This window comes from Colossoma macropomum, unplaced genomic scaffold (assembly GCF_904425465.1).
Source record: "Colossoma macropomum unplaced genomic scaffold, Colossoma_macropomum, whole genome shotgun sequence".
Classification (NCBI taxonomy): Eukaryota; Metazoa; Chordata; class Actinopteri; order Characiformes; family Serrasalmidae; genus Colossoma; species Colossoma macropomum.
The window spans coordinates 1-11,820 of NW_023495589.1; the positions used below are offsets into that span (position 1 = coordinate 1).

General features: G+C 36.3%; 1 protein-coding gene across 1 annotated transcript; it reads left to right on the forward strand.

The window, feature by feature from the left end:
• Positions 1 to 87: 87 nt before the first annotated feature.
• On the forward strand, positions 88 to 7,873 carry LOC118802501 (E3 ubiquitin-protein ligase TRIM39-like). The gene is made up of 7 exons (XM_036563050.1): positions 88 to 496; positions 886 to 981; positions 1,116 to 1,346; positions 5,219 to 5,241; positions 5,537 to 5,655; positions 6,912 to 7,013; positions 7,084 to 7,873. Exons 1-7 carry the CDS (start codon positions 92 to 94, stop codon positions 7,527 to 7,529), a joined length of 1,422 nt encoding a protein of 473 aa, XP_036418943.1. The 5' UTR covers positions 88 to 91; the 3' UTR covers positions 7,530 to 7,873.
• The last annotated feature ends 3,947 nt before the right edge of the window (positions 7,874 to 11,820 follow it).

Sequence of the window (11,820 nt, forward strand, 5' to 3'; positions counted from 1 at the left end):
GCTCTGATCATTACAGACATCGTAGAAGTGAAAGTGGAGTTTGGACTAAAGGAGCTGTTACAGAGAAACAGCACAGCAGCAGTTGGAGGAAATGGCTGCTAGAAACCCTCTTTCAGAAGAAGAGCTTTCGTGTCCTGTGTGCTATGATATCTTCAGGGATCCTGTTGTTCTGTTGTGTAGCCACAGTGTGTGTAAAACCTGCCTGCAGAAGTTCTGGGAAACTAAGAGATCTCGAGAATGTCCAGTTTGCAGAAGAAGATCCACTAAAGATCATCCTCCCTGTAACCTTGTACTGAAGAACGTGTGTGAGGCTCTTCTAGAGAGCAGGAGTCAGAGATCTTCAGCAGGGTCTGAGGTGCTCTGCAGTCTGCACAATGAGGAACTCAAACTCTTCTGTCTGGATGATCAGCAGCCTGTGTGTTTGGTCTGTCATCTATCAAAGACGCATAAAAATCACAACTGCTGCCCAATAGATGAAGCTGTGACTGAGTTTAAGGTAGGACACATCAAATATTTTGATATGTTAAATGTAACAATCAAATTGTTTGAAACAGTTCAGTACCAGGTCAAACTGTTATGTATGCTAAAGGTGAAGTCAGCCAGTGGGTGTGGTTTCAGGCCAAACAGCACAAGTGAATTATCAGTCAGAAAAATGCTCTGTTGTTAAATTCATTTTGACGGTCAATGTAAAATGTAAACTTACAGAAATATTACTCTCCACTGGACACAAATAAAAAATCTCTTCTAATTCTGAAGCAGAAAGTAAAACTGCTATTATTCTCTCTTCAGCTGTAGTGTGTAGGACAACTATTACATTTAAACAGTTAAACTGATCACTCATCACTCATTCAGATGTCACTAATCTGAACTGTTCTTTAATTGCAGAATAAACTCAAATCTGCTTTGGAGCCTCTACAGAAGAATCTGAAAGTCTTAGAGGAAGCTAAACAAGACTATGACCAAACAGCAGCTCACATTAAGGTGAAACATCATCTTGAATTGTGAAACATGTTGCTGAGGTCATGATTCTGATGAGTGTCCACTTCTCCTGTAGGTGGTAAATGCTTGTAGATCATCTGTTAGAGTTTGTGTTTCCTAATGGTCTCTCATTCCAGACGCAGGCCCAGCACACAGAGAGGCAGATAAAGGAGGAGTTTGAGAAGCTTCACCAGTTTCTAAGAGATGAAGAAGCAGCAAGGATAGCTGCACTGAAGGAGGAAGAGGAGCAGAAGAGTCAGATGATGAGGAGGAAGATTGAGGAGATGAATGGAGAAATATCATCTCTTTCAGACACAATCAGACACATAGAGAAGGAAATGGAGGCTGAGGACGTTCTGTTCTTACAGGTAAGAATCTTTCTTTTTTCTCTCTCTCTTTGTGATTTATACACACAAAAACTGCTTCTTTCTCTTTGTACTTCTGAAGGAAGTGATTTTCATACCAACATTAGAAAAGAAAAGGTGAGTTAAATGTTTTAGTGTTAAAGGGGAGGATCACTATGAAGATCTCTACAATCACAATAATCCACCATGTGAGATTGTTAGTGTTGGGTACTGTGTGCATCTGATGCCTGTAAGGTAGACATAGACTAAAACCAGGATAGCTGATGGGTAGAAGAGGCGAATCTAAAAAGTTTTACCAGAGATGGAAGGAAGTTCTCTCAGGGTGACACGTTCACATGGCATCCAAGTGTATTTATTACACGTTTATATAGCAAACTATCCATGCAACCTCCTGATAACTGAGCAAATTTTTCAAAAATGCAAAACAGCAGCAACCAACATGCAGAGCTTGTGCATTTTGATTTACAGTGTTTGGAAGTACCTTCACCAGTACTTCTGCCATCTATAGCCTGAGTCTTCACATAAGGGAGAATTTAGTCCAGATTTAGTCGGCTAAAGCATACTGCCACTGCGGGCATGAGATAAATGTTTATGGACTCTTTATATCTTACCTCTTATGACTTCTTGCGTAGAAGTAGACATTTGCTTTGATATTTTGACATCACCCTTTTAGCTTTTGTAGTGAAAGAGCACAGTAAGTACCAAATTTGCAGACCAAATATTTCTAAATTTTAGTTTTAGAAATGGGTAGAAAATGACAGGGTGTGGTCTGTTGCACTCTCAGTTTTAAGGGTCCCCCTGGGCACCAAAGTTGGTCAAAATTCAAAATACATGACACACCAGCGCTAAAGAGCAGAAAGCTTGATAGCAGCAGTTGCTAAGCAGTGATTAGCAGAGGTGGGAACAAGTCACTAATTTGCAAGTAAATCAAGTCTTGACATTCAATTCCTGAGTCAAGTCCCATGTCAAGGCAGTCGAGTCTCGATCCAAATTTAGTACAAGCAAGTCTTAAGTTGAGACTCAGGTCTTGATCTTCGAGTTCTAAACAAGTCAAAATGAATTCATCACCTAATTTAAGGCAATTTCAACACTGAACACCAAAACTGATGGTAACAGTACTACAGTCGTTTAATTGCAGCATGTTCGCAGTGTGTGGCTCTATATTATTTTTTATTATTATTAATTTTTACTATTCCAAATAAAATAAAAAATCCACGGTACACAAATGACAGATATAGCTTACACAAGGAGTAGTGAGTAGTAAGGAGTAGTATAAATCAAATAAAAACTAACTCAGCGCTAAAACTCAGCAAACTAAAAACAAACACTAGCTTGAAAGTAATTTAAACAATAGAAACCAAAATGACTGAGTTGAGCTGAACAAAGTTTACAGAAAAGACAGTAAAATAATGGTGAATGTACGAAGCTGAAGTTGACTTTTTATTTGCCAGCAGCTTCTTCTTCAGATTTTCCGTTCGGTTCCGGTGTGTAACTTCTGCACCATTTAAGGTGGAACAGCAAATTCAAATATGAACCTGGAGGATTAAAAGTCAACTTCAGCCTCGTGGTGAACGCTGAGCTTGTTTTACCTGCAGAAGCTGTTAAGCTCTGTCAAATTCAGAGAGCTGAGTTTCTGTTGTTTAACTACCATGAGGAAAATGGTCAGATCACCTGGTAAGATTCTCCAGTAAGAGTCTAAGAGCTGAGCTGGACTTATTGATGCCATTGATGCTCCGCTTGTGTCTGTCTTATGGAGGTGAACTTAAATTCTAATGCTTCGCTTTTCTTCCTGAATTAATTAAGCTGAGCATAAACTCACTGACAGACATTTGAGGAAGCTGACATATATCAACTTTAGGGGAGGGAACAAATCCTTTCACATGAAAAGTCAGCAGCTGTGTAGAGTCCTGTCTGCAGTCAGACTCTCCACATTTCTTCCACTTTGGGTCTCGAGTCGTTCCAAGCTCTAAGGCTCAAATCCGAGTCAAAGTCCAAGTCACTGGTATTTAAGTCGAAGTTGAGTTGCAAGTCTTTCTTGATTTTGTCGAGTCGAGTTTCAAGTCATCAAATTCATGATACCAACCGGACTCAAGTCCAAATCATATGTGTCGAGTCTACATCTCTGGTGACTGGAGATTAAGTCTTAAGTTGAATTTACCTGTAGTTCAGAACAAGTGAAGGTTAACTGAGTAACAAATACAACTCCAGGTAAATACCTTTATTCATTTAACTTGCAAGCTGAGAAGGTAACTACAGAGTTAATGACACAAACCAAAGTCCTTATAAGAAAGTCTGTTCACTCGACAGCCACTTTAACACGTCCCTGAGCAGGTATTTCAAGTCATACGAGACCAGACTCCTCTCTCTTTGAATGAGGAGAGACCTATAAAACCGAAACTCACAGCCACATCAACATTTCGAAATATATTTAAATCACTGATAAATTCCTACAGTGTCTCAAATTCTTGTGTCAATGTGCATAAATAACACAACAAAACATTGTTTCAGTGTTCTTTATGGTCTGCATAATTAAGGTTAATAATTAGGGGGGTTAAAGCTGTAGAGGAGGTGGCAGCTGCGACCTTTTGCCGCCCTATAGATCTGCCCTGATGGCTGATTCCAGGTTGAGTTAATAGGAAGCTTTAATTGTCTCCTCCAAAAGATGCTCAGCAAACAGAAACAGGCTTTGAATATGTGTGTTTGGGTGTGTAGAGGTGTGTGTGGTTTCTGTAAATCAGAAAACAAACAAAAAGCTTGGCTACAGAACATGATATTTACTCAAATGTGCAAATTATTCATTATTAGATGTAAATAAAACAGTCTGGATAATATATAGAATTTTATTTTGCTGGTTCTACTAATAATCAGTACTGAGATATAAAGTGAAAGGTGAATCTGGTACTTCAGTGCAGATTCCAACAGAGGGCGCTCTAAACACACACAGTGATAACACACTTGGCAAACTGAGTCATTAACTGAAGACTAGCTTGTCTGTTAGCATATTGCTAATATAGTAACACTCAGATGTGAACAGTGTCTCCAAGAAAAGGAACTTAAACTGTAGCAAAAACAAACAGCAGTAAAATAAAGCAAATAACTGACACTGTAATCTGCACAACTGTTAGCAAAGTCAATGAGAGACAAAGTAGAATTAGCATTATCACACTAATTAACACTGACTTTAGCAGAGTCAGCACATTTCTCAGTAAACAACACAAGAAGGCCACATAAAAGATTATTACAGTTTCATTAATTCACACAGAGACCACAAACACAAAGTAGAGTACAGTAGTGAGCTCTGCTGGGAGGAAACTCAAATAGAAGAACCAAATATGTTTATTTACTTATTTTATAAATGAAGACAAAAGAAATGAGCAGATCTTCTGACTCTGTATCTGATCATCAGTGGAGCCTCTCCTGGATCCTCTGAACATTCCGCCTCTGCCGCCTCATCATCCACAAACCTGCTGCTTGTTGTGTTAGTTTGGCTCTGGTTCTGTTGTTGGTGGTTCTCCTGTAATTCTTAGCTGTGTTTCCAAGTGAGTCTCATTAGATCTTCACCTGCATTTGTTTGTTGATGACTGGTTGATGGATTTGTTTGCATTTTGCTCGTCGGTCTAGTTTGTGATCCCTGCCTCTCAAAATTCATCCAGTCAAACTACTTTATCAACATCTGACTGATTAGATTAATTTATAAATAACAAACATAATGAATTTTATTAAGTAGTGATTTAGAAAGTGAAGTTTTATTGAATATTAAATGATAGATAACGTCACTAACTTGGCTGTTTGCTGGTGTTTGTGTGTTTCATATGAAAAACACCTGAAAAGTCTCTTCACTTTTAACTACAATGTTCTTTTTGTTTCCCTCTCAGAACTTCAAGTCTACAGAGAAACAGTGAGTAAATGTCAGATCACACATTTTATCTAATGTTAAATTCATTATTACATTTAAATCTACAGTATATTGTATTTATTGTAAATATGAGTGTATTATAATGAAATGAAGGTGAATAAGGATTGTGTGTTAATGTTGTAGTGATGAGAACAGTAGCAGAAATATTTATTTAACAGAAACAACAGAATTATTGACTCGAGACAATAAATGTCATAAAATATTGATATTTAGTCAAATAAATTACAGGCTGTAAAGTTTCTACAGTGATATATTTCACACAATCTTCTATTTTCAGAGCTCAGCTCAAACCAAAGGATCCAGAGAAGACATCAGGAGCTCTGATCCATGTAGTGAAACACCTTTCCAACCTGAAGTTCAGAGTGTGGGAGAACATGCAGGAGATTCTCCAGTACAGTAAGTTCTGTTTCTCTTAGGGTTGATCTCTCACACACAGTCTGCTTCTGCACTAATGACACACTGTTTATAAACTATTAGTAACATGTTATCATGTCTTTATTCAGGGTGTAAAAAGGACACTGAAACTGTACTTAAGTGAAAGTATGAATACTGTACTGGGCAGAAATCTCACTCAGATAAAATATGAAGTATGGAGATAAAAATATACTCAAATCGAGTCAAAGAAAGATGAATCAATGCTCAAATATATTTCAACTAGAATGCGAATCATATTTTTTAATGTATATTATTAAGTATAATTTTTAATTTTTTAAGTTATTCATAGACTTTGCAATTGTTTTATTCATCCAAGGACATCACTAAAATTACATTTTACATTTAAATTGAGGCAAATATTAAATTGAGGCAAATATTAATTTGTGTCTTAATCATAAAATAGAAAGACTTAAAATACCAATTTTATACATTAATTAAAAAAGTATATCATATTAATTACACAAAATGTATGCTGAAGGGAAGCATGTCTGGGGGTCTTTGTACTCCAAATGTCTGTAAGTTTGTATTTTCACTTCATATTTTAATTTTTTTCTACTCAAAACCAACTTAACTGTTCTCTGCACAACAACTCAGAATAATGTATTTTATAACTAATGTTATATAGATTATAGTGATAATAAAATAAATAATAGATAAAATAACATATCGATCAGTATTATATAATGACCAAAAAAAGCAATGATCAACTGACCACAAAAAGATTTAACAAATCCCCATAAAGGAGCGAAACGGATAAAAAAATCTGAATTAATTTTAGGTTATTTTAGGCGTTCAGTAAATGTGTCAAGATTAGATTTAACCTTGTCATTTGATCAAGAAAGAACGTGTACTTTATCATTTATAATAATTTATAGTAATAATTTATAAAATATAAAAATGTATCACAAAATGATCTGAAAGTCAGTGTGTGTGAAAATGTTAATGGATGTTCAGCTCTGTGAGTGAATCACTACAGTAAAATGCTGCACTCAGATTAGATCTGTCACTGGACTATAATGACCATTCACTACTGAACATACACTTTAGTGCTGCACGGAACTGAACATCAACATTTAGTCCAGGATTAAAGTTGATCTGTGTTCTGGAATCGACCTCTAAAGCTGTTTTACTCACAGTAAAGAAAATAGTCTGTAGAGGTAAAACATTTACAGAAATGAGAGAAAAACATGATGTTTCATTGTGTTCTCTCTCCTCAGCCCCTGTTACTCTGGACCCCAACACTGCACATCCAGACCTCCACCTGTCTGATGATCTCACTGCTGTAGAATACAGAAACCAGAGATCATCACTTCCTGATAATCCAGAGAGATTTGATAAGTATGCATGATGATCTCACTGCTGTAGAATACAGAAACCAGAGATCATCACTTCCTGATAATCCAGAGAGATTTGATAAGTATGCATGTGTTCTGTGTTCTGAGGGTTTTAACTCAGGGAAACACTGCTGGGACGTCCAGGTTGGAGACAGTGATAGCTGGGACCTGGGTGTGATACCAGAGTCTGTAACAAGAAAAGGAAAATGTTTCTGGCGTTCAGTGTGGCGTCTGGAATATTATTCAGGTAAATACTCGATACGCTGTCCAGGACAGTCAGATCTCTCCCTCTCACCTAAAGAGAAGCTGCAGAAGGTCAGAGTGCAGCTGGACTGGGACAGGGGGAAAGTGACCTTCACTGATCTTCTACCCAACACACACCTGCACACTATAACACACACTTTCACTGAGAGAGTTTTACCGTATTTCTTTAATGGGTCTGATCATCCTCTGAGGATCTTACCAGTGAAGACGTCAGTAACAGTGGAACAGCACAGTTAAAGTTGATGCTGCTTAGAATGAACATTTATACAGGTAGTGAGTGTCTGAATTATGATCATAAGAATATGTCACTACATGTATATTTTAAATAATGTGTTTGTACCATTCCATCCTAACATGTCTGTGTGGAAGTAAAATGCTGATTTAAAGTGTCATAGAGTGACTCCTGATATCAGTACAACATTAGAAACGTTATTTGAGTGAGATTTCACTCATTTTCAGTGTAGATTTTATTTCTCTATCATCCTGCATTTTTCTCCATCATTAGATCTTTAAAACTCTGCTTTGGTTCAGAGATTAATAGTTTACTGTGTGAAATAAACTGCATTATATTATAAACTGAATGCATGTTGTGTATTGAATATTATCCCACAGAATCATATAAAGATCATCCAGCAGATCAAATGGAGGAGATCTGTCTAAAGCAGTGACCAACACACACCCAGAGACAGACTGACCCAACACACACAGTGTAATAACACAAATATTATACAAACTCATAATGTAATAAACGCTGATAATGTAATAAAATCCTCCTCCAATAATATAATAAACACTTTAACACACAATGTAGTGAGATATTACATTATACACTGTTTATTACATTATAAAATGAATAGAGGAAAATTTAAATCACATAATGTAATAACACATTAAATCTTGTAATAACACACTAAAGTCTTGTTTTAATTAATTAAAGAATAATGTAATAACCTGAACGTTTAATACAAAAGTGTAATAAACTGACTGGTTTAATAATCTGACCACATTTCAGGTCATTTTAAGTGTGTCTTCTATCTGTTTAAACTGTTTGTTAACTAGTAACTGAATGTCATGATAAACAGTGTTTTTCGTTCGTTCTTTCACAGCTTTTCTTACTTTCTTCCACACAATTCAGGACACAGTGTCTCTGCTCTCAAATGAACAAACACATTTTATAAATCTCCAAACACAGAGTGACCATTTATCACACTCACTATGTAGCTCCACTCACAGCTTTGATGTGTCTGATAAATGTGTTTTAAATGCAAGTTGTTTTTAAATCAATTCGTTTTTTTCTGCAGTTTCTAATTTTTGGAGCGTTTGAATATTTTCTGTTCTTTCTTTGATCAGTGAGATCAGAAGAGTTTAGTCTGATTGATCAGGACAGACTAAATATTTATTCTCTGCTGCTTCATCAGAGCACAGATTACACCAACAGCTGAACAGAGGACTTTTATTGGTGATTCTACATAAGCAGTCCATCACTGTCTGCTTGGATGGAGCTGGAATTATTAAGACTCTTTAGAAATATGAGGGAGTGAGAGCTTTACAGTGTTTTTTAGGACTGACAGACTGCCTGCATTACACAGACTCCACTCACTGGATCTTCATCAGTAGAATCTTCTTTATGATTGGACAGAAATATGACCAAAGGAAAACGACTGTAGTGTAGAATATAATCAGAAACACAATGTTTACACAAAGTTTATTTATAGGAAATGAAGCAGTGAGAAGAAAACAAAAGTGATAAAGACTAGTTCAGGAAGAGCTAAAAAAAGCTAATATACAGTCTAATAAATGCTACAAAGGCAAACATATTAAAGTGAATGTAGTCTTGATTAACAATTACGTATAGAAAACAAAACAGATAAGAGACAATCTGTAATAGGAAATTGAGACTGTACTGAAAAATATTAATGAACTTGTAACAAATACTATTAAAACATTTTACAGAGCATTGAGTGATTAGAGAAAAGACTGTTAAAGTTTTACTGACATTAATAAATGAGTCTTTTCTGTTTTTTCTTTTTCTTTTTTTCTTTCATTTACGATCTTTTTGTTTCTTGTTACAGTGAAAATCCCTTCTGAATGATGACGACATCACTGTCCTAGCATAGTTGCTGAACTGTTTTATATACAAATCGTAGAAACATAATTACCACCACAGTCTAATATTCAGGCTAGGAAGTCTTAAAAGTCCATGTGTATGTTCAAGCAGATACACAAATATACTCAGAGATAATAATGATGGTTGAAGGTGACACTGATGAATACAAGGATGGTGATTTAGTCCAGACTTCCTCTCAATGATTCACATTGCTGAGTATTTCACACTGATATTCCTTTACAGTCGTACGTCTGTTACTGCACGCTCCCTCAGCAAGTCTAGATGGCAGTCAAAATATCTCAAGACTGGCTATTTCACCAGAGACGCATATAGCTACTCAGAGTAGTTGAAGGTGGAGAAAAGTCGCCTCTCCGCAGCCATTTAAAAACTTAACTGGGCCTGGACTGTTTGTTTCGGACACAACAAGGTATAAAAGCAGAGAGCACTAGTCGAAGTTCTCTCACAGTTTGCAGCAGAAAAGGCAGCTTCAAATTGCCCAGATTGAGCCTGACCTCCCTCAGTGTGCCGGTAAAGAGCTTCAGGATAACTGCTTTATTAATAGGGGAGAGAAGAGCACAACCTAATATATTTTGGTTTTTGTGAAATAATTAAAAAAATATTTAAGCTGGAAAAATCATGTTTTTATACAAGGAACATACAGATATCTGCCACCAATGAACACTTTGTTTCTAAGACCTACATTCATGTACAATTCCACTGAAAATGATGGGAAGCACAATGTTACAGTTTAGCCCATGAGTGTGTTAACTGTAACAGACAGAAGGTCAGGGTAACACTTGCTAGAAAAGTCTGATGAATTAGCACGAACAAAGTTAATTCGATATAATTCTATGTTGTAAAAAACAAATATAATTTTCCAATGATGCCGTATTATATTTTATCTCAACTGATACTGAGACAGACAGCTCAACAGATACACACACACATCAAATTATGTATGAAAAATGACATGAGTTTGTGTGTCAAAAAAGCAAATTTATTTTTTGTCTAGTTTACAGCAAATAAAAAAAAATTACACATCATCAAAATAGGAAATTTTTTTTCTGAATAACTACAGCGTAACCAACTGATAATGTCAATTTCATTGATATACTTTTTAAAATCCAAAATACTAACAATACTAACAATGTCAATCACAAAAAATCACTTCATGTAGTAAAAAGCAATAGAACTACATACATAAATAAATCATCTAAACCGCTTATTTTTCTGCGTCGCGGTGGGGGCTGGAGCCTATCCCAGCTGTCATTGGGCAGAAGGCAGGATACAATAGAACTAGTCTTATTTAATACTTTTATAAATGATCTACTCAGTACTACACCATAGATAATCTAACTCAATAAAAATACCATAAAGAATTTACTGAAACACCACAAATAATCTACTCTTTCACACACCACAGATAATCTATTCAGTCACACACCACAGATAATCTACTCAGTGACACACCACAGATAATCTACTCAGTCACACACCACAGATACTCTACTCAGTGACATACAAAAGATAATCTACTCAGTCACATGCCACAGATATTCTACTCAGTCACACACCACAGATAATCTACTTAGTCACACGCCACAGATAATTTACACTTTCACACATACCAAAGATAATCTACCCAGTCACATGCCACAGATAATCTACTCAGTCACACACCACAGAAAATCTACTCAGTCAAACACCACAGATAATCTACTCAGTCACACACCACAGATAATCTACTTAGTCACACACCACAGATAATCTACTCAGTGACACACAAAAGATAATCTACTCAATCACACGCCACAGATAATCTACTTTTGCACACACATGACATATAATCTACTCAGTCACACACCACAGATAATCTACTCAGTCACACACCACAGATAATCTACTCAGTCACATACCACAGATAATCTACTCAGTCAGACACCAGAGATACTCTACTCAGTCACACGCCACAGATAATCTACTCAGTCAAACGCCACAGATAATCTACTGTCACTCACCACAGAAAAAGTATACTAAATCACATATACATAACAGATAATCTACTCAATCACATACCACAGATACTCAAGTTAATCTCACACCACAGATAATCTACTCAATCACATACCACAGATACTCTACTCAGTCACACGCCACAGAAAATCTACTCAGTCACACGCCACAGATACTCTACTCAGTCACACGCCACAGATACTCTACTCAGTCACACGCCACAGATAATCAACTCAGTCACACACCACAGATAATCTACTGTCACTCACCACAGAAAAATGTACTAAATCACAAACACATAACAGATAATCTACTCAGTCACACACCACAGATACTAAACTTAATCTCACGCCTCAGATAATCTACTCAATCACACAAAGATAATCTACTCAGTCACACGCCACAGAT